Genomic DNA, 22,930 nt, shown 5'->3' on the forward strand with positions numbered 1-22,930 from the left:
GTACAGCCTCGTGACTGGTGGAAGGTAAAAGCAGACTTGAAATAGTAGTCAACAAATCCATATCCATATAATGTATCAAAATTGAGCTTACAAAATTTGCCACTGAAACACTGTTAATTAAATATGAATAGAACTATGCCACAAATTATAACCCTATCATCACAACCCGGCTGCAATCTTTCACGTTTTCATTTGTTAAAGCAAGGAATGTTAAGTTAACCCATCCTCAATGAAGTGTTTCACTGTTAATGAATGACTTTTAAACGCGGGGACTTGCTTCAATGTGTGTTTAACAAATGACAGCAGCAACTGGGATGGACGATCAGTTGCTTTGGAAACGTTCATGAGGATGTTTTTCGGCAGGAAGTATCCCTGTAATTCAAGTAGTGGCATGATCCAGCTTTTCCACCACAGCAAAGAAAACTCACTCATGAATTGTTCTGTCACACATTTTAACTGGACACACTGTTGGTCGGAAACTCTCTCCCGCCCTGGAGCCCACCTCGCCCAGCGAAGCCGAAACCGCGCACTGCACATGCCCAGTGGCGCGGCAGGTTGCGCATGCTCTTCGAGAGGCCGCCCTCGCGCGGAGAGAGCCTGACCCGATAGGATTGTCGCGTCACTTCCGGCGGTTTGGCGCGGTGGGGGAAGGTGCTTCTGGAAAAGTTGTTGACAGGCCCGCGCTGATCACTGCCTGCTTCACCGGGCGCCCCTTCTCCTCCTCCTTCACAGCGGGTACATGTCAGCAGCTGCAAGGGCTGGCCGTTTGGCACTTCCGGGGAAGTATGTTCATCCCGGTGCCGGGCTCGTGCGCCCTCAACCCACCCCCAACCGCCCCTCCACCCCCAACACTCCCTCAACCCCTACCCACATCGATCTAACTCCTCAACCCCAACTCCCCTCCCTTTAAACCCCCCCACCCGCTCCCTTTAAACCCCCCCACCCGCTCCCTTTAAACCCCCCCCACCCGCTCCTTTTAAACCCCCCCACCCCCTCCCTTTAAACCCCCCCCACCCCCTCCCTTTAAACCCCCCCCACCCCCTCCCTTTAAACCCCCCCACCCCCTCCCGTTAACCCCCCCTCCCGTTAACCCCCCCTCCCGTTAACCCCCCCTCCCGTTAACCCCCCCTCCCCCTCCCCCTCCCCCTCCCGTTAAACCCCCCTCCCCCTCCCGTTAAACCCCCCTCCCGTTAAACCCCCCCTCCCGTTATCCACCCCCACCCCCTCCCCCACCCCCTCCCCCACCCCCTCCCCCACCCCCTCCCGTTATCCTCCCCCTCCCGTTATCCTCCCCCTCCCGTTAACCCCCCCTCCCGTTTAAACCCCCCCTCCCGTTTAACCCCCCCCTCCCGTTTAACCCCCCCACCCCCTCCCGTTTAACCCCCCCACCCCCTCCCGTTTAACCCCCCCACCCCCTCCCATTAAACCCCCCCACCCCCTCCCATTAAACCCCCCCACCCCCTCCCTTTAAACCCCCCCACCCCCTCCCTTTAAACCCCCCCACCCCCTCCTTTTAAAACCCCCCCCCCCTCCTTTTAAACCCCCCCACCCCTCCCTTTTAAACCCCCCACCCCTCCCTTTTAAACCCCCCACCCCCTCCCTTTGAACCCCCTCACCCCCTCCCTACCCCCTCCCTTTGAACCCCCCACTCCTTCCCTACCCCCTCCCTTTGAACCCCACCCCCCTCCCTTCGACACCCCCTCCTTCCGACACCCCCACCCTCTCCCTTCGACACCCCCACCCCCCCACCCCCAACCTCCCTCCCCCCCACCCCCAACCTCCCTCCCCCCCACCCCCAACCTCCCTCCCACCCCCAACCTCCCTCCCCCCCACCCCCAACCTCCCTCCCCCCCACCCCCAACCTCCCTCCCCCCTCCACCAACCTCCCTCCCCCCTCCACCAACCTCCCTCCCCCCTCCACCAACCTCCCTCCCCCCTCCCCGAACCTCCCTCCCCCGAACCTCCCTCCCCCTCCCTCCCCCGAACCTCCCTCCCCCGAACCTCCCTCCCCCTCCCTCCCCCGAACCTCCCTCCCCCGAACCTCCCCCACCCCCCCCACCCCAAACCTCCCTACTCCCCACCCCCCACCCTTCTCCCAACCTCCCCCCCCCAATCCCAACCTCCTCCCCACACACCCCAGCCCCCACCCCCCAACCTCCATGCCCCCCCAGCCTCCACGCCCCCCCACCCCCCAGCCTCCACGCCCCCCCAACCTCCCCGCCCTCCACCCCCCAACCTCCCCCCCCCCTCCCCCTTCCCTCCCCCTCCCCTCCCCCTCCCCTCCAGCACTTCCTCCACCCCAAGGCGGCACGGTGGCACAGTGGTTAGCACTGCTGCCTCACAGCGCCTGTAGACCCGGGTTCAATTCCCGACTCAGGCGACTGACTGTGTGGAGTTTGCACGTTCTCCCCGTGTCTGCGTGGGTTTCCTCCGGGTGCTCCGGTTTCCTCCCACAGTCCAAAGATGTGCGTGTCAGGTGAATTGGCCAAGCTAAATTGCCCGTAGTGTTAGGTAAGGGGTAAATGTAGGGGTATGGGTGGGTTGCGCTTCGGCGGGTCGGTGTGGACTTGTTGGGCCGAAGGGCCTGTTTCCACACTCTAAGTCTAATCTAATCTAAAAACTCCCCTCTCAATTACCTCATCCTTCAACCTCCGTCCCTATTTTGCTCACTCAATCCTCCTCACAACTGGAGAGGGCTCTTGCTGTTTTCCTGCTGACAGTCGGCTGATCATGGATAGGGATCTTTAGTGGGAGATAAATGTGTGTTTTCTTTCTGGGCTGGGGTCTACATGGAATTGTCCCACCTCCACACACAGATTCACCTGTCTTTCTCCCTTGCTTTCAAATCCATACAGGGAATAATCCGTCTGAGGCAGGTTGATTGAAGCTACAGATTCCAAATCTCCAACATTAGCCATGCTATGTTGGGGCAATACATCATATGGACAGCTTGGACTTGGTGGTATCGATGAGGAGGTTGTTTTAGAACCAAGAATCTGTGAGTTTTTCCAAAGCAAAAAGATTCGTGATGTGGGATGTGGCCGCAGACATACAGTTTTTGTTCTTGATGATGGGACTGTTTACAGCTGTGGATGTAATGATCTGGGCCAGCTGGGACATGAGAAAGCAAGAAAGAGACCAGGTAAGCCCACAGGTTGCAATGGTGAAATCTTTGTTGGAAAGTTTGATCTTTGGGAGCTTGTTTTCAAAACTAATTGCTTAGAATACGTGGCACAGAAACTGGCCAAAAACTGAAAATGCTGGAAACACTCTGATTTGGCTCTTTCATCAAAGTGGGGGGGAGGAAATTGAAGACTCTGTTGTCCCCTAGGAGTGGGACTGTGTCTATGCTTCCATATCCACCTCCCTTACAACCTCTGTGTGAGTGCGTGTCTCTTTATCAACCTAGGCCGGAAAGATTTGTGGGATTGCTTCTTGGGCTGGGGAGATTTAGTTATGAAGTGAGATTAGACAGACTGGTTGTTTTTCCTTAGAGCAGAGGAGTGCATGATTGAAATTATAAATTATGAGGGACATATATAAGGTAGACAGGAAGAAACATTTCCCTTGATGGAATGATCAATAATCAAGGCAGAAATTTAAGATAAGGGGCACTTGGTATGGAGGGCATAGAGTCATAGAGACGTAGAAACAGACCCTTCAGTCTAACTCATCTATGCCAACCAGCTATCCTAAACTAATGTAGTCCTATTTACCAGCACTTGGCCCACATCCCTGTCAACCTGTCCTAATCATATACTCGTCCAGATGCCTCTTAAATGTTATAGTTGTACCAGTCTCCATAAATTCCTCTGGCAGCTCATTCCATGTACGCACTATCCTTTGCGTGAAAAAGTTGATCCTTGGGTCCCTTTTTTAAATCTTTTCCCTCTTACCCTAAACCTATGCCTTCTAGTTCTGGACACCCCCACCCCAGGGAAAAGACCTTGTCTATTTACCCTATTCATGCCCCTTATAATTTTATAAAGCTCTATAAGGTCACCCCAGGGCAAACAGGGCTCCAGGGCAAACAGCCCCAGCCAATTCAGACTCTCCCTATAGCTCAAACTCTCTATTCCTTGCAAATTTTTTCTGAACCCTTTCAAGTTTCACAACATCCTCGTGAGGAAAAATGTTTTCATTAAGAAGCTGGTGGGATTCTGGAAAGCACTGCCTGTAAGTGTGTTAGAGGTAGAAACCTTCTTTACATTTAAGAAGTATTTGAATATATACTTGCGATTCCAAGGCTATGGGTCAAGTGCTGGCAAATAGGATTAGAATATTTAGGTAGTTGTTTTGACTGGTGCAGACTCAATGGGCCAAAGGGCTGTTTTCTTTGCTGTGGACCTCTAATGACTATAAGCTTTTCAGCAAATCTTGATGTGATCTAGTCTTTTGCTGAAAGTATCTAATCCTCTCCAACTTGTACAGCTGCTAGCTGTAGGAAGTTCTTTACCAGCCTGGAAAAAATAAATTTGTTTCCGTTACTATTTTTAATATTCTATGTAATTAAGCTTAAATATTAGTGGTTGACGACAAATTGAATAGGAACAGGCAGCGGATCTGTAACTAAATGTGCAAATAAAAAGTATTTTGGGTGGGTTGATCATTAAATGTTTCACTTGCATTTATCCAGCTATTGATGAATGAAGATGAGCTGATGAGTCAATCTGAATGGTTGAGCTATCATTTTCCTCACTAACTCCATCCTAGAATGATATAGTCATGTACTAACATTCCTAAATGTTCCAAACAGGTGAATAGTTGCTTTTTATCTCCACTATTTATATTCCTTAATACCTCAAACTTCAAACAAATTGCTTCTTATGAATCTGAATTCCAGAGAATTCAGTTCTAATTTCTCCTCGTAATTTAACTTTTGGACACCAGATAATTATTTTAGTAAATATATGAAACATTTCAACAAAGGCTAATTTATCATTTGTCACACAACGCCAGATTATAGACCAACAGGTTTATGTAAAATCACAAGCTTTCAGAATGCTGCTCCTTCATCTGATGAAGGAGCTTTTTATTTGAAGTAAACCTGTTGGACAATACCCTAGTGTCATGTGACTTCTGACTGTCCACCCCTGTCCAGAACTAGCAACTCCATATCCTATTTACCATTTGTAAGGAATGGTGCCTAAAACTGCACACAGCACTTCAGTTGTGATCTTACAATGTTTGCTAATCTGAAGCACAACATCCACTCCATTATTTTCCAATAAAGTGCTAAAATCAATATAGTTTTATTGTCCCCTCTCTCTCGTCATTGATGATTGGTGGTGGCTTAACTTGAGGGTCACCATAACTCAGGCAAAAGGAGAGATTTAGATGACCTCAGCTTATGCAAGAATTGAGCCAACATGTTGGCATTCCTCTGCATTGCAAACCAACATCTAGTTAACTGAATCCCCAAACCATAATATCAATCATTAACTAATACAGTGAATAGTTGCATCTCAAATAGTTGGAGAAGAAATATTAAAGGGTTCCTAATCTCTTTCCTGTTCTTGAGGCTGTTGTGTCTGTGTGGCTGGCCCAGTTCAATTTCTGGTCAATGCTGATCCCCACGATGTGTCTGGGCAACTTGGCAATGGTAATAACTTTGAATCGCAATCGGTTATTCAGATTCTCTCTAGTTGGAGATAGTCACTGGCTGGTACTTGTATAGTTAGAATATTAATTGAAGCTTGAGCTGAGAAGTGACATTATTGTCCAGGTCTTGCTGCATTTGGAAATGGACTGTTCCATTATCTGAAGAGTTGTGAATGGTGCTGAACATTATGTACACATCCGTGTAAATGTCCACTTGTGTCCTTGCGATAGATGGTAGATCATTGATGAAGCTCCTGAACGTGCTTGGGCCTTGGACATGATCCTTCGGAAGTCCTGTAGAGTTTGGACCTGAGATGTTTGACCTTCAACAAACACAACCATCTTCTTTTGTTTTAGGTATAATCCAATGTGAAGCGTTTTCCCCAGTTCTCTTTGACTCCCTCTTTGCTCCTTATTACCTTACTTTGTCAGTTGAGACCTTAACATCAAACGTGACCTTGATATCATGTGCAGTCACAACCCTTACTCCTTTGTCCATAAATGAACTAAAGTTGTAATATGGGCAGAAGCTGAGTGACTTTAGTGGAACTTAAACAGTGTGTCGGTGAACAGGTGCTGCTTGGTAACACTATTGATGCCTTCCATCATTTTATTAATGATCTAAAGTGGACTGATAGGGGCAGTAATTGGCTGAATTGGATTTATTGTTTTTTGGATAGCTCGCCAATATTCCATATTGCATTGTAGATGTCAGTGTTGCAGTTGTACTGGCTGTATCTCTAGCTAATTTCTGCACTGTGTTTTCAGTATTATTGCTGGAATATTGACAAGGACCATAGCCTTTGAATTCTTCAGTGGCGTTTATATGAATCACATTGGCATCTATGAGGATTCAAGATGATTATTCAGTCAGCACTTCTGGCAGTAGATTGTTGAAAATGCTTCAGTCATACCTTTTACACTTAATGTGCTTGGATCCTCCATCACTGAGGGTAGCAATATTTGTTGAGTAGGTTCCTCCAGTGAGTTGTTAATGTCCACCATCCTTCACAACTACATGCAGCAGGACTCAGCTTAAATTTGATCCACAGTGTGAAATTGCTTAGTCCTATCTGTCACTTTCTGCTTTTGAAGTTTAGAATGAAGCAGTACCATATTGACCTTTTCATCTTGGGTATGGCTGTTGCTGCTCCAGCATGCCCTCCAACTCCTTCCAGAACCAGGATTGATCCCATTGTCTGATGGTAAAGTGAGGAATATAGCAAGCTGCAAGGTTGCAGTTAAGTTGAAGTACAATTTGGCTACTGCTTCAAGGATGCCCAGTCATGAGTTGCTAGATCTAACAGTATTGTGGGCCTATGTGGGGGTGGCGCAGTGCCTCAGTGGTCAGCACTGCTGCTTCACAGTGCTAGGGACCCGGGTATCTGTGTGGGTTTCTTCGGGGTGATCCAGTTTCCTCCCACAATCCAAAGGCGTGCAGGTCAGGTGAATTGGCTATGATAAGTTGCCCATAGTGTTAGCTGCATTAGTCAGGCGTAAATATAGGGGAATGGGTCTGGGTGGGTTCCTCTTCGAAGGGTCAATATGGACTTGTTGGGCCGAAGGGCCTGTTTCCAAACTGTAGGGAATCTAAACTAAAAATAAAGTACAGCATATTGGTTCACAAAGGCAACTCACCACCATCTTCTCAAGGACAAATAGAGGTGGGGAATAAGCGCTGGCCCAGCTAGTGATGCCAGGTCCCATGAGTGATTTTCCAAAGATCAAAATGTATTCCCTTTTGCATAGTGGTTTCACCACACGACACAATAGATGGTAAATTTGAAGATGGACTTTGTCTTCACAAGGACTGTGTTGTGTTCACTCTTCCGAATACTGTTCTGGGCAGATGTGTCTGCGACAGGCAGATTGGTAAGGGGAGGCCAGGTATGTTTTTCTATCTTCTGGATTAGTGGTGCTGGAAGAGCACAGCAGTTCAGGCAGCATCCAAGGTGCAGCGAAATCGGCGTTTCGGGCAAAAGCCCTTCATCAGGAATAAAGGCAGAGAGCCTGAAGCGTGGAGAGATACTTGCTGATCCCTGCTGATTTCCGTTTTGCTGACACCTTGCAACCATTTCCTTTAGGAGTCTGTCAGTACTGGCATTGCTGAACATTAAAGTCCCAAACCCAGAGTACATTCTGTGTGCTTGCCTCCCTCTGCACTTCCTTCACAGTGGTGTTCAACATGGTGCAATACTGATTCATCAGCTGACAATTTGGCAGTAGATAGTAATCAGTCGGTTTCCATGTTCATTTTTGACCTAATGCCATGTGACCCAACATTCCATTTCAATGTTGAGGGCTACCATGGAAACTCCCTCCTGAATATATACCACTCTGCTGACACCTCTGCTGTGTCTGTCTTGCTATAGAACAGGAAATACCCAGGAATGGTGTTAGTCATATCTGGGATGTTGTCTATAAGGTATGATTCCGCGAATATGAATTTGTCAGACAGTTACTTAATTAGTCTCATAATTTTAGCTTTGGCCCCCAGAAGTTAGTATGGTGTACTTTGAGAGCTGTGTTTTTACATTGTAATTTGCAATGCCTAGTCAGATTTTGGAAATGTGTAGAAGTAACAGGGTTGTTATCATGGGTGACTTTAACTTCCCTAATATTGATTGGAACCTGCTTAATTCAAATAATTTGGATGAAGTAGTTTTTGTCAGGTGTGTCCACGATGGGTTCCTGGAGTAGATGTAGATAGTCCGACTAGAGGGGAGGCCATATTGAATTTGGTGCTTGGCAATGAACCATCTCTCTCTTAGTGGGAGAGCATTTCGGTGATGGTGATCACAACTCCATGACCTTTACTATTCTCAGTTGAGAGGGATAGGAGCAGGCGGAATGGGAAAGTATTTAATTGTGGGAGGGGGAATTAGCATGGTATTAGGCAGGAGCTGGGACACTGAAATTAAGAACAGGTGTTTTCAGGGAAATGCACAACAGAAATGTGGAGGTTGTTTAGGAAGCACCAGGTTTGTCCCGCTGAGGCATTGAAGGGGTGGTAGGTTGAAAGAACCTTTGGTGACAAGGGATGTGGCACACCTAGTCAGGAGGAAGAAGGAAGCTTACTTAAGGTTGAGAAGTCAAGGATCAGACAGGGCTTTAGAGAGCTACCAGATAGCCAGGATGGAACTGAAGAATGGACTGAGGAGAGTTAGAAGGGGGCACGAGAAAGTTTTAGCAGGTAGAATTAAGGAAAGCCATCAGGCTTTCTATACTTATGTGAGGAACAAGAGGATGGTCAGAATGAGGGTAGGGCTGATCAGGGTTAATGGAGGGAACTTGCGCCTGGAGTTCAAAGAAGTGGAGGGGTCTTTGCTTCAGTACTCACTACTGAGTGGGACTTAGACGTTTCTGAGGACAGCATGAAAAACAGATTGATATGCTAGAACAGGGTGATGTTAGGAAGAAGAATGTGCTGAAAAGTTTGTAAAACATAAAGGGTTCAGAAAAGATTTACAAGGATGTTGCCAGGGTTAGAGGATTTGAACTACGGGGAGAGGCTAAACAAGCTGGGGCTGTTTTCCCTGGAGCGTCGGAGGCTGAGGGGTGACCTTATAGAGGTTTTCAAAATCATGAGGGGCATGGATAGGCTAAATGGACAAAGTCTTTTTCCTGGGGTGGGGGAGTCCAGAACTAGAGGGCATAGGTTTAGGGTGAGAGGGGAAAGCCATAAAAGAGACCTAAGGGGCAACTTTTTCATGCAGAGGGTGGTATGTGTAGGGAATGAGCTGCCAGAGAAAGTGGTGGAGGCTGGTACAATTGGAAGATTTAAAAGGCATTTGGATGGGTATATGAATAGGAAGGGTTTGGAGGGATATGGGCTGGGTGCTGGCAGGTGGGACTAGATTGGGTTGGGATTTCTGGTTGGCATGGACAAGTTGGACTGAAGGGTCTGTTTCCGTGCTGTATATCTCTGACTCTACAAGGATAGGTAAATCCTCTGGACCAGATGGGATATACCCAAGATTACTACAGGAAGTGAGGGATGAGATTGCTGTACCTTTGGCAATGATTTTTGCATCCACACTGTCCACTGGAGTGGTGCCATATGATTGGAGGGAGGCAAATGTTAACTCTATTGTTCAAGGCAGGTAAAAGGGATAACCCTGGGAATTATACATTGGTCAGTCTTGTGTCTGTGGTGTGCAAAGTAATGGAGAGGATTCTGAGAGACAGAATTTATGATTCCTTGGAGAACCATTATTTGACTAGAGATGGTCTGCATGGCTTTGTGAGTGGCAAATCATGCCTCAAACCTTATTGAATTCTTTGAGAATGTGATAAAACACATTGATGAAGGTAGAGCAGTCGATGTGCTGTACATTGATTTTAGCAAGGCGTTTGTTAAGGTTCCCCATGGTAGGCTCATTCAGAAAGTAAGGAGGCATGGCATACAGGGAAACCGGTCTGTCTGGATACAGAATTGGCTGGCTCATAGAAGACAGATGGTGGTCAGTGAAAAGTATTCAGCCTGGAGTTCTGTGACCAGTGATGTTCCGCATGGATCGGTTCTGGGACCTCTGCTCTTTGTGATTTTTATAAATAACTTGGATGAGGAAGTAGAATGGTGGATTATTAAGTTTGCCGATGACACAAAGGTTGGTGGAGCTGTGGCTAGTGTGGAGGGCTGTTGTAGGTTGCAACGTGACATTGACAGAATGCAGAACTGGGCTGAGAAATGGCAGATGGAGTTCAACTTGGAAAAGTGTGAAGTGATTCACTCTGGAAGGTTGAATTTGAATGCGAAATGCAATGTTAAAGACAGGATTCTTGGCAGTGTGGAGGAACAGAGAGATCTTGGGGTCCATGTTTATAGATCACTCAAAGTTGCCACCAGGTTGATTGGGTTGTGAAGAAGACATATGTTGGCTTTCATTAGCAGGACACTTGAGTTCAAGAACCATGAGGTTATGCTGCAGTTCTATCGAGAGTTGGTTAAACCACTCTTGCAATAGTTGAGTTCTGGTTGCCTCATTATCAGAAACATGTGAAAGCTTTAGAGAGGGTGCAGAGGAGACTTACCAGGATGTTGCCTGGACGGAGAGCATGAAAGGTTGAGGGAGCTAGGGCGAAGAAGGATGAGAGGTGACTCGATAGAGGTGTACAAGATGTTGGGAGGCATAGATAGAGTGGATAACCACAGACTTTATTCAGTGGTGGATGCATGGATGACACTGCCAGCAGTATTAGTAGAGTCAGATACATTCGGGACATTTAAGCGACTCTTGGATAGGTACAGAACCTTTATAAATGCCTCCCACTGTCCTGCTGTAGATTTACCCACAGACGAAGTAGCTTTCCTTCGTCTATTTTTGATAGGTCCTGCCTTATTTTAACAAAATGTGCCTTACCCAAATCCAAAACCCTTTTACACATGCCATCCTTTTCCTTTTCGATAACAAACTTACAAATTATGATGTGGTTGTTATCACTAAAACATTCGCCCTTTGTCACCACTTCATTTCCCCAGAATTAAATCCAGCACTGCATCATCCCTTACAGGATCACTGTATTGATATAAAATAAACTCTTCTGTGTACATTTCAGGAAATCTGCCTCTCTAAACCTTTTACACTGAGAGTATCCTAAACAATATTGTGGTTGATAATACTGTGGTAAATGTAATTATTATTGTTTTCACGCATCTTCTTGAAATGACTACATATCTGCTCAATTGCCTGCTGACTGTTTGGGGCTGATAACACTTTCCCAACAATGAATGACAGGAACCCTTTTCTTCAAACTTGTACTCTTTACCCATAAGCCTCATTTCACAGTCTTTCCAAGATATCATCCCTCCTTAACTGCAATAACTGACTCTAAACTTCCTTACGCCTTGGTCCCAGAATGAGTTCCCATGTATCTGTTATCTTTTTCCTAAAAGGTGGAGATCTTGGGTTTGGAGGATGCTGTTGAAGATTATTCAGTGAGTTACAGCAATGCAGCTTGATAGCACTGTGGTGGCAGTCGTTGAGGTAGAGAATGCAAACGATGGTGGATAACTTGCCAATCAAGTGGTTACTTTGTCCTGGATTGTGTCAAGCTGCTTTTTCGAGCTACACTTACCCAGCCAAGTGGTGGCTATTCTATCACACTCCTGAATTATGCCTTGCAGATGGGTGGCAGAAAATGCATTACTTGACACATATTTCTTACATCAGACCTGCTCTTGTAACCAGTTTCTGGTCCATGTAATCCCTGAATAGCGATTGTAGTTAGTGTTGTCAATCTTGTGCTGTACTGTGCCCAGAGATCAAGCTAAATTTAATTTTTCTTTATATATTTTGGAGTATAGAGCAAGTTGGGGCTCTGGATGCTCAGAATATCACTGCCATTTCATGTGGAGAGATGCATACTCTTGCACTAAATGATAGTGGTCAAGTGTTTGCTTGGGGTCTTGCCAAAGATGGTCAGTTGGGTTTGGCTGTCACAGAAGAAAGTGTCCGAGTTCCCAGGTAAGTACTTTGATGTATTTTCACTGAGTGTTTTAAATGGTTTTATTTGAAATAATATGCATAGTATTAAAGAGATGAATGTTTGTTTGAAGAAATATATTAACTTACTGAAGTGTTTTAAATTTTTTTTAGAAAGAACTATTTGTTGTAATTTCATGCAACTTGCTGCTCCCATCTATTCAGTCCTATATTTTCTACCTTATCATGTCATCATCAGCAATTTTGGATATCCAGTTTCCATTCTTTTATTTAAATAATTGATGTTAATTTCCAAAAACTGAAGTCCCAGTGCAGATTCACGGAGAATGCCATTTGTCCCATGTAACCCATATCTCAAGGTTGCTTCCAAATCTATGCCAATTTAGAATAATCTCTTGTCCACAAATTTGTCAAATGCTTTCTGGAACTTCATAGAGAATGTCCACAGATATTCCCCATTGCCAATAAGAGGCTCTATTGAATTCAGCATTATTTTTGTCATGACCTATCCGTCAAATCCTTGGTGATTCTTTAATCAACTCACAAAGGCCAAGTCATTCTGTGTTCAACGATCAATTCCAATAACTTCCCTATGGCTCCTGTTGAGCGCCATAATTTCCTTGTTTCTTCCTTCCTTTAATCAGGAAATTATATCTGCAATATTCTTGTCAAAGGCATGTTCTAAATCAAGAGAGCATTGAAAATTTGTGATGGGTACATCGTCTTTAAATATTGTGGATAAGTAATTGTGAAGTCTCGGAACTTTGTCTGTAGTATATACCATTGTTTTCTTCACTGCTGTTTTCTTTTAACTTCGAGTCATTAGGGATGTAGAGCATGGAAACAGAACCCTCAGTCTAAATCTTTCATGTTGACCAGATATCCTAAATTAATCTGGTCCCATTTGCCAACTTATCCTCCTAAACCCTTCCTATTCATATACCCATCCCGATGCCTTTTAAATGTTGTAGTTGTTCCAGCTCTCTCCATACATGGGCTACCCTCTGCATGAAAAAGTTGCCCTTAGGTCCCTTTTAAATCTTACCTCTCTCACCCTAAGCCTGTGCCGTCTGGTTCTGAACCCTTCGTGATTTTATAAACCTCTAGTAGGTCACTCATCAGCCTTCGACCTTAGTTTAATGTCTCATCTGAAAGTCAGCACCTCTGAGAGCGCTGTGTCTGCTTTGAATTTTGTTCTCAACTCTGGAATGAGACTTAACCTCGTGATTCTGCGATGAGAGTGCTACCAACTAAGCCACAGCTGACCTCTATTGATAAAATGATTTTGTCGCCAATGCAGCTTCATGAAAGCAAATTCATAATCAAACCACATTTGCTAAGAATTTTCTGAGAATCTAATTAGTAGGATAGATCAGGGGAAGCCATGACAGTTGGATATTTTGAGTTTTCAAAAGGTATTTTATAATCTGCCACACAAAATAATGTTGTACAATAGAAGGTAATGTATTAGTCTAAATAGAGGATCAATTAAAAGATGAGCAAGAGAATCAGAATGAATCGTTTTCAGGTTGGCAGGTGACAGGGTGCCAACTGGTTGGATGCTACAAAGATTAATGATGGGGCTCCCTGCCACTATTTATAGTCCAAATTAAGGACTTCAGTGGGATATGCCAGGATAGGGAGGAAAGCTCAAGAAGTTTAGGAATGGAATTCCAGAACTTGATCTGGAGTGGGTGGCACGGTGGCACAGTGGTTAGCACTGCTGCCTCACAGTGCTGGAGACCCGGGTTCAATTCCCGACTCAGGCGACTGACTGTGTGGAGTTTACACGTTCTCCCCGTGTCTGCGTGGGTTTCCTCCGGGTGCTCCGGTTTCCTCCCACAGTCCAAAGATGTGCAGGTCAGGTGAATTGGCCATTCCAAATTGCCCATAGTGTTAGGTGTAGGGATATGGGTGGGTTGCGCTTCGGCGGGTTGGTGTGGGCTTGTTAGGCCAAAGGGCCTGTTTCCACACTGTAAGTAATCTAATCTAATCTAAAAAACAACCACTGATTTGTAGCCTGATTAAAATGGATTATACTTTAGTGTTTCAGAGTTTGAGGAATTTGGGTATCATGCATTATTGTGTCGAAGGAGATTAGAGGTAGGGAATGGGTAGGCAATGAATGGTTTTGAAAATGAGTGTACAATCAAGGTATAAGAACGCCACAAGTTGGAAAACCTGAGTAGGCTATTCGATCCCTCGAACCTGTTCCTCCTCTCAAGAGGCTGATCTGACACTCCTCATGTTCACTTTCCTGCCATTTCTTCAAAACCCTTGATTCCATCTCAGTTTTAAATATGCAAAAGGGCTCTGTCCCCACAGCTCTGTGTCTTTGGAACTCCTTGCCACAGAACTGTCTGAGAGGAGAATTCCTTCTTATTCAAGCTTTAAATTGGTGCCCTTATTTCTGAGACTATGCGCCCTGGTCCTGTGGACTCTTTCATGAGGGGAAACATCCTTTCAACATTTACTTTATCAAGCCCCTAAAAATGGCTATATGTTTCAATGAGATCACCTTTCATTCTTCTAAATTCCAATGAGTTGAGTTCCAACCTGTTTACCTTTGCTCATAAGACAATTCCTCCATCCCAGGAATCATTTAGTGAATGTTACCTGAACTGCTTCCAATGAAATAATGTGTTTCCTTGGATGAGGGGACCAGACTGCTCTCAGTACTCCAGTTGTAGTCTCACCTTGTACAGTTGTCCTGAGACTTACCAACTTTTATACTCTGAACTGTTAAGCGTACCATATACATGTACACACAGAAGACACTTTTTTTCTGATTTAAAAAAAAATTCCCTGTTCCCACTTATTTCCTTGACAGTGGATTCCAGCAATTTTCCAAAGACTAAAGTCAGGCTAATCAGTCTACTGCTCCCTGTTTGTTCTCTTTCTCGAATATTTTGTCACATTTGTTACCTTCCAATAGTTTTCGGTCATCTCTAAGTGATTGCCCGAACAGTGACTCATCACACTGCCCAAAAAATGGTTTCAGCACTAGAGATTTAGATTCCAGAAGTTTAACGACAAGGTGATCGGCACAGAATTTGTTGCAATGTAAAAGTGGGAGTTGTATGCGAGTGGAAATCTAGTACAGTCGGGAAGGAAGTACTCCCTATTAACGTAGAGCTTTTTTGTAAATATTTGATTGAATCTAAGTATAAAGGAACAGCAGAGTAAGTGGTGTTTGTAACTAACAGCATGGGGACGTTTGTGAGACTCATTATCATCAAGGCACCCTAAGTAGGTATGTACATTGAGCAAATTCAATTCAGAGTTTGGTACAGAAAATCAGAAAGAGGAAAAATTATCTGGATACTTTGTTCCAGGAGATAGTCAACCATATTACGTTAGGAAGAGGCACAGATTTGATTACTGATCAGGCAGTGGGGTATGATTGAGAGTCAAACGTGTAAGCTGCAGTGCTGGAGGAACCTCTTCAGTTGAGCTTATCGAATAGTTAAAACATTCTTGAAGGGTGTGGAGTGTGAAGTCTGCAGTATGGCTGGACAAATCATAGCACTGTGACACATAAGACCATTCAAGTTGAGGGGAGTTTAATAGAATATGGAAGCATTGGGAATAGCTTCTGTTGCTGGCAACTGAGAGCTCTAAAAGCTATGTTGCTTGTTCTGATCCTAGTTAAAAACATCATTTTGCAATGATAGGAAAGCTTGGAGTGTGGGAGGAGAAGATCTATTTGTTAAGGTTCATATGAATCAGCAACTTGGTTAGAGTGAGGTACTTTAGAGGGGGTTTGAGGACTAAACAGAACCTCAACATAAATAATTTCTGGGTTACTACCTGAACTATGTACAAATTGGCAGAGGGTCAAATGGATCAGAGTTGAATGTTGTTTCTGACTGGTGAGAGTAGGGTTTTGATTTCATATGGCACTTATACCAATAGTATCAAAATAAACTATTTTGTTGGAACAGGCTTGATTTAACTGGGTCCTGAGCAATCATATAGCTAGGGCTGTGGATAGAACTTCAAACTAGAAAGTGGCTGGGTGTGGTTTGGGAGTGCATTGGTCAATTCTGAATCCAACAAGAAAAATCAGGCCACTGAAGAGTGCAGTGATTGATAAAGATCAGCGAAGTGTTACAGGAGAGGACGAATCATTTAACTGTAATAATGCATCAGGGAATGTTAAAATTAGAGCTTTAACTGAATACAAGGTGTTGTTTATAACAAAATCAAAAATTTAATGGCATAAATAGAGATTTAATTTAATTGCTGTAACAGAAATGCAGTAGCATTCTAGGGACTAAATATTTCAGGGATTTGACATTTACAAAAGGCAGACAAGATGAAAAAGGAGGGAGTGCCATGTAGCCCTAAAAATCAAAGATGATGTAGGACACTAGTGAGGAAGAACCTTGGCTCGGAAGAGCAAGAACCATCACTTTGGGTCCAGGAGGAAATTAACAAAAGATAAGAAAATGCTGCAGGGTGCAGTGTGTAGGCACCTTGGCGGTAACTATCCCTTGCTTCTTTTGCCAGTACATAATGGGTGCAGTTTCGCCTTTTCACCCTGAACTGGAAAATATAATCAACATGCCGCCTCATCATTCCTTATCCCTAACTGTGACCGTGCCTTTTACTTCCAAAACTTGCCTGCTTCCACATATGGAAGTTATGAACATTGGTTCCTAATTCCAAAGATTTGCAGTCACCTCTGCACACTTTGCCATGCCTGGCTTTTTTTATAAAGAAAATATTCCATTATCCTCCACTGCATCTATTCTAATGATGCAAAATCCATACCATGAATCTATGTAAAAAAAATTAGCAAAAATAAATACGATTTCCATAAAGGCTGAGACCAGATAAATTGAAAGGTCAGGAAATGGCAGTGGTTTTGGATCTCTCTTCATGGTAGAAAATATCAAAGGCACCACAGAAGCAGTGATAGAGGTTATAATCTTCCAAAACTTCCTAGAGTCTGTTCATGCTAATAACTTCCCTGAATAGTTCATTGTTCATAGGTTTGTCCAGAGCCCAACTTGCATTTTATTCACTTAATGTTGTTTTTAAAAAAAACTGATACTTTAGTTGGATTGTGATTTCTACTTGTAAGATGTTCTTTTGCAGTCAGCTTGTCAACGTGTGGCTTGTTACTTAGCCTGAAAATTAATATCATGACAATTCTTGGTTCATTCTAAAACTTATTACTACATAATACTGCCCAGAATACAGAGTAAGTATTAATTGCATTTATTATTTGAGCTGTTCTGATTTGACCAGTCTATAACAAAAGTTTTCCATAATAATTATATTGCTTTCTTCATACTGTACTTGTATATTTCCTGAGACTATCATCAGATCTCTTGACAAAAGCTTTAATTTCTTTGCTTTGCTTGGTACTACTTGCACAGTTTCCAGTGTCTAGCCACCCGTACTGAAGTTTTCTCTTTCCACTGCTTTAATTGTCTCATCAATATTGTTGCTACTGTTTGCTCAATTTTATTTTCCATTCTAAAGGTTTTATAGTTTGGAAACTTAGCTGTCAGCTGAACCTAATCTTTGGCCAAGTCTTTGAGATGACTACTGTATCAAAGCCTTTCAATTGAATTTGTTTTCCAAACATTTTTTGTGTGCAACATGCATTTGTGTACCTAAATCTCAGCCAGATAGCTGTCTCCTTTCTCCTTGTGTTTTGATGAATATTAAAAAAATGTAGGTAATGTAAATAATTTGACATTAGTCTTATTTATACTTTTTCAGGAATATAAAATCCTTAGTAGAAGTACAGATAACACAGGTAGCCTGTGGTTATCATCATTCCCTTGCATTGTCAAAAGGTAAGGAAAGATTTTGTTGATACCTTCAACAGAAATGCTTTGTCAAATGTTTATTTGCTATGTAGTACATTCACTTGAATGACGTTTTCTCTGCACACGTGTGTATCAACTGGAATGTGTACCAGAAAGTTGTTAGGTTACCATCAAAGCTGATACAAAGCTACTAAGATCCCTGCAAGATTGAATTCATGATCCATATGTTAATTTGTCTCCTCATGTCATTCTATCATTTACTGGATTTTCATGTATTTTTGAATATGACTGTAAAACATGAACAGAAGTACTAAGGACACAGGAAATCTGAAATAAAAGACTAAATAGCTGAAGTGCACAACAGGCTGAGGTAGCATCTGTGGTTGGATAAACAGATGATGGACTGGATATTAACAAGGATGGGTTGCTTGGATGAGTGGGGATGAGGAGGTAGATTTTCAGGCAAGAATTTAGGGCGATTTGAGTTAGTTTGTATACTGTAGAGGTTTTGTCTTGTACTTAGTCATACAGCACAGAAACACACCCTTCTGTCTAACTCGTCCATGCTGCTCAGGTTTCCCAAAGTATATTAGTCCCATTTGCCTGCATTTGGCCTATATTTTTGAAACCTTTCCTATTCATGTATTTGTCCAAACACATTTTAAATGTTGCAACTGTACCCGCATCTACAACAAGCATTAGCTCCTTTTCCTGTCTCCTTTAAAATCAAAAGTGGGCAAGTTGAGATTGGTTTTCAGATTTTTAAAATTTTAACTTCTGACCCCAACCATCCAACTTTGGAGGTTGCAGTCAGCTTTTAAGAGAATACAGGAGGAATGTAACTGGGGTGAGGAGGTCGTATGATTTGTTGAAAAAAAAAGTGTGGAATGTCTGTGATGGGTTTGAGAGCAGAATTAATTAAATGACACATAGTAAATAGAAAAGGACATGGTGGCAAGAAACCTAAGATTGTTCCAAGGGATGTGTGATGAGATGTAGAAGGGAAAGAGAAGCAAGAAAAATATAGTAGAAGATTGTGGCAGAGGTAAACATGCTTCTATTTTAGGTTTCAATAGTTTCTTCAAAGCATTCTTCATAAATATAATAAATTTGGTAGTATATTAAAGTGTTAAAAAAATTTATAAAGAATAGAATTAATAATATAGGAACTTATTGGAACTTGAGCTATTGATTTGTCAGCTACACTTTTTTCTTGGTTTTTATTTGATCACATTAAATTTAAGGCAGTGTTTCTAATGAAGAACATAAGGGTGGAGAGGCAGGTAGTGTTGCGAAAGCTGGAGGTTGCAGGGGGCTTGGATATGCTAGGAGAGTTGTTAAACAAATGGCAAGTGAAATTATGTACTTTGGCAGGAAGAATATAGGCATTTCTAAATGGGGAAAAGCACAAAGGGACTTGAGTCTCAGTTCAAGATTCTCATAAGGTCGCATCCAAATTCAGTTGGCAGTCAGGAAGGCAAATGCAATGTCAGCATTCATTTCAAGAGGCGTAGAATACAAGAGTAAGGATATACTGTTCGGCCTGTATAAGGTTCTGGTCAGACAGTGCTTGGAATATTGTGAGCAGTTTTGGGCCCCAAATCTAAGGAAGGATGTGCTTGTGTTGGAAGGGGTACAGAGAAGGTTTACAAGAATGATCTTGCGATGAAGGAATGGTTGAGGACTGTGGGTCTGTACTGTATGGAGTTTAGTAGGATGAAAGGGGATCTGCTTGAAACTTAGAGGATATTGAAAGACCTGGATAGACTGGACAAAAAGATTATGTTTGCATCAGTTGGAGAGCCAAGGACCTGAGGGCACAGCCTTTAGAACTGAGATGAGAAATTTCCTCAACTAGAGAGTGGGGAGTCTGTAGAATCCATTGCCGTAGAAGACCATAATGGAGGTCAAGTTATTGGATATATTTAAAACAGTGATAGATAGGTTCTTAATTATTGAAGGGATTGAGTGTTATGGAGATGATTAGTTTTAAGAAACACATAAGCCGCCATGATGAAATGGTGGAGAAGATTTAATGGGTCGAATGGCCTAATTCTACTCCAGTATCTTATGGTTAAGAAACATTGAGAGCAGGAGTAGATATTTCAGCTTTGTGAGGCAGTTCTACCATTAAATAACCATGGCTGATGCGTTTCAATTTCACCTTCCCACTGTATTCCAAAATTGCTCTCATTTCTTCAGTGTTCAAAGTCTATCACTGTCTTTTATTTTTACATATATTTGTTTGGAGCTGAGCTGAGCTGGCAAGGCCAGCTTTTAATGCTCATCTTGATTCACTGAAAAGTTGAATATCAGTCTTTGATGATCTGAAATATCAACTCCATCTTCTCTCTCCACACATTTGCCAGACCTCTTGATTGTTCAGAACAGTTTCTGTTTCAGATTTCTAGTAGCTACAGTGTTCTGTTTAGTTTCAATTTTTGCACCATTGCCACAAGTATTTCAAGTACCAGGTGCTACAGGTAGCAATCAGAGAATATTGTTTGACATTTGAAAAATAAATGGCAATATTGTAGCCTTGTTTAACTGAAGTGTATGCTTCAGCAAAAAGAAAAATGTTATTGTGTATCAAACTTTCTCAATTTATTGTATTTTCTCAATTTTTTTTTGCAAACTGTCTTTCAGGAAGTCAAGTTTTCTCATGGGGACAGAATAAGAATGGGCAACTGGGATTAGGTCAAGATATTGGAAACCAGCCATCACCGCAACCTGTTAGATCTTTAAATGGTGTTCCTTTTGTTCAGATTGCAGCAGGTGGAGCGCACAGTTTTGCAGTCTCACTCTCAGGGGCTGTGTTTGGTTGGGGATGCAACAAATTTGGCCAGCTTGGCTTGAATGATGAGCATGGTGAGTAATTAGAAATCAGCAACAAATATAAAAGAAGACAGAATTATAGGTGAAAAATCAGAGGGAAATCTCAATGGAGATTTTATTGTAGTGTTGAATTAAGGCTGGTTAAATAAGAGATTGCCGATGAAATGGTAGTTATATTTTTATACTCCCTTCTGCCCTTTTAGACTTGTGGATTTTGTGTATATATATTGCTCCTGTGGGTGCTAATGAGGCCCTATGATTTCTTCAGCATCTAAATGTCTAAAAAACCAGCCTGAAGGCTCTGTGTCTCAATGTGAGGAGCATTTATAATAAGGTGGATGAATTAACTGCACAAACAGTTCCTAATAGATATGATGTAATTGGGATAATGGAGAACTGTCTCAAAGGTGATCAAAGATGGGAGCTCAACATCCAGGGGTATTCAACTTTGAAGAAAGATAGGTAGAAAGGAAAGGGAAGTGGGGTAGCATTGCTGGTTAAGGAGATACACTCAATAATAAGGGAGGACAACATGGAATCTGCATGAGTGGAGCTGCAGAACACCAAAGGGGAAAAAATGTTGGTGGGAGTTATGTACAGATCATCAAACAGGAGTTGTGAGCTTGGGGGCGATGTCAAGTCTGGGCACAGAAGTGGCAGATGGAGTACAATGTGGAAAAGTGAGAGTTCATGCACTTTGGTAGGAAGAATAGAGGCATGGACTATTTTCTAAATTTAGAGAAAATTCAGAAATCTGAAGTGCAAAGAGACTTAGGAATTCTAGTCCAGGATTCTCTCAAGCCAAACTTGCAGGTTGTGTCAGTAGTTAGAAAGGCAAATGCAATGATAGCATTTGTTTTGAGAGGACTTGAATATAAAAGCAGGGATGTACTTCTGAGGCTCTGTAAGATTCTGAGCCTCTGAGCTCAGTGGCCTGGCCACTGCTATTGTGTCTTATGATCTATGGGATAGCATCTTTTAGGAAATTAGAGATGTGTATAGTAAGGATGCAGGAGTTATTGTGTGTGATTTCTATCTGCATATTGACTGGACTAACCAACCTTGTAGTAATGCAGTGGAGGAAGATTAGAGACCGAGATGTACAGCACAGAAACAGACCCTTCAGTCCAACTTCTCCACACTGACCAGACATGCTGAATTAATCTAGTCCCATTTGCCAGCGCTTGGCCCATATCTCTCTCAATCCTTTCTATTCATATACCCATCCAGATTCCATTTAAATGTTGTTTGTTCCAGCCTCCTCCACTTCCCCTGGCAGCTCATTCCATACATGCACCACCCTTTGTGTGAAAAAGTTGCCACTTACGTCCCTTTTAAATCTTACCCTTCTCACCCAAAGTCTATGCCCTCTAGTACTAGAATCCCCCCAACCCAGGGAAAAGACCTTGTCTATTTACTCTAACCATACCCCTCATGATTTTATAAACCTGATCACCCATCAGTCTCTGACACTTGAGGTAAAATAGTCCCAGCCTATTCAGCCTCTTCCTATAATTCAAACCCTCCAACCCTGGCAACATCCTTGTAAATCTTTTCTGAACCCTGTCAAGTTTCACAACTTTCTTCTGATAGGAGGGAGACCAGAATTGCACACTATATTCCAAAAGTGACCTAACCGATGTCCTGTACAGCCACAACATGATATCCCAAGTCCCATACTGAATGTTCTCACCAATAAAAGAAAGCATGCAAAATACTGCCTTCACTATCCTATGCTATCCTATCCAACTGAGACTCTACTTTCAAGGAACTGTGAACCTGCATTCCAAGGTCTCTTTGTTCAGCAACATTCCCCAGGACCTTACCATTGAGTGTATAAGTCCTGTCATGCTTTGCCTTTCCAAAATGCAGCACCTCATATTTATCTAAATTAAACTCCATCTGCCACTCCTTGGCCTATTGGCCCATCGAGTCAAGATCCTGTTAGAGTCAGAGTCATAGAGGTATACAGCACAGAAACAGACCCTTTGGTCCAACTTGTCCATGCTGACCAGATATCCCAATCCAATCTTGTCCCACCAGCCAGCACTCTGGAACTGAAGGATATCCTTATTAGTCAGGAAATGATACTGGGGAAATTGTTGGGATTAAAACCCGTTAAGTCCCTGGGGCCTGATGCTCTACGTCCCAGAGTACTTCAGGAAGAAGCCCTAGAAATAGCAGAAGTATTAGTGATAATTTTCCTGCATTCTATAGACTCTGGAAAAATGGGCTGGAGGGTAGCTAATGTAAACCTACCTG

General features: G+C 43.1%; 1 protein-coding gene across 3 annotated transcripts in view; it reads left to right on the plus strand.

The window, feature by feature from the left end:
• The first annotated feature begins 646 nt into the window (after window positions 1-646).
• Window positions 647-22,930, plus strand: part of herc4 (HECT and RLD domain containing E3 ubiquitin protein ligase 4) — a 98,577-nt gene continuing 76,293 nt past the window's right edge. For 2 of the 3 annotated variants that reach the window (XR_009645863.1, XM_060841846.1), the window contains exons 1-5: window positions 651-783; window positions 2,856-3,142; window positions 11,909-12,068; window positions 17,784-17,860; window positions 20,480-20,701. Coding sequence is in view for 2 of the 3 variants with exons in the window: in XM_060841846.1 (XP_060697829.1) it covers window positions 2,917-3,142; window positions 11,909-12,068; window positions 17,784-17,860; window positions 20,480-20,701 (685 nt within the window). In the remaining variant the exon portion in view is untranslated. Of the gene's footprint in view, window positions 784-2,855; window positions 3,143-11,908; window positions 12,069-17,783; window positions 17,861-20,479; window positions 20,702-22,930 lie in introns of all 3 variants that reach the window. The other variant, XM_060841847.1, reaches the window with a different exon arrangement.

Source organism: Hemiscyllium ocellatum, chromosome 22 (genome assembly GCF_020745735.1).
Source record: "Hemiscyllium ocellatum isolate sHemOce1 chromosome 22, sHemOce1.pat.X.cur, whole genome shotgun sequence".
In the NCBI taxonomy this organism is placed as follows: domain Eukaryota; kingdom Metazoa; phylum Chordata; class Chondrichthyes; order Orectolobiformes; family Hemiscylliidae; genus Hemiscyllium; species Hemiscyllium ocellatum.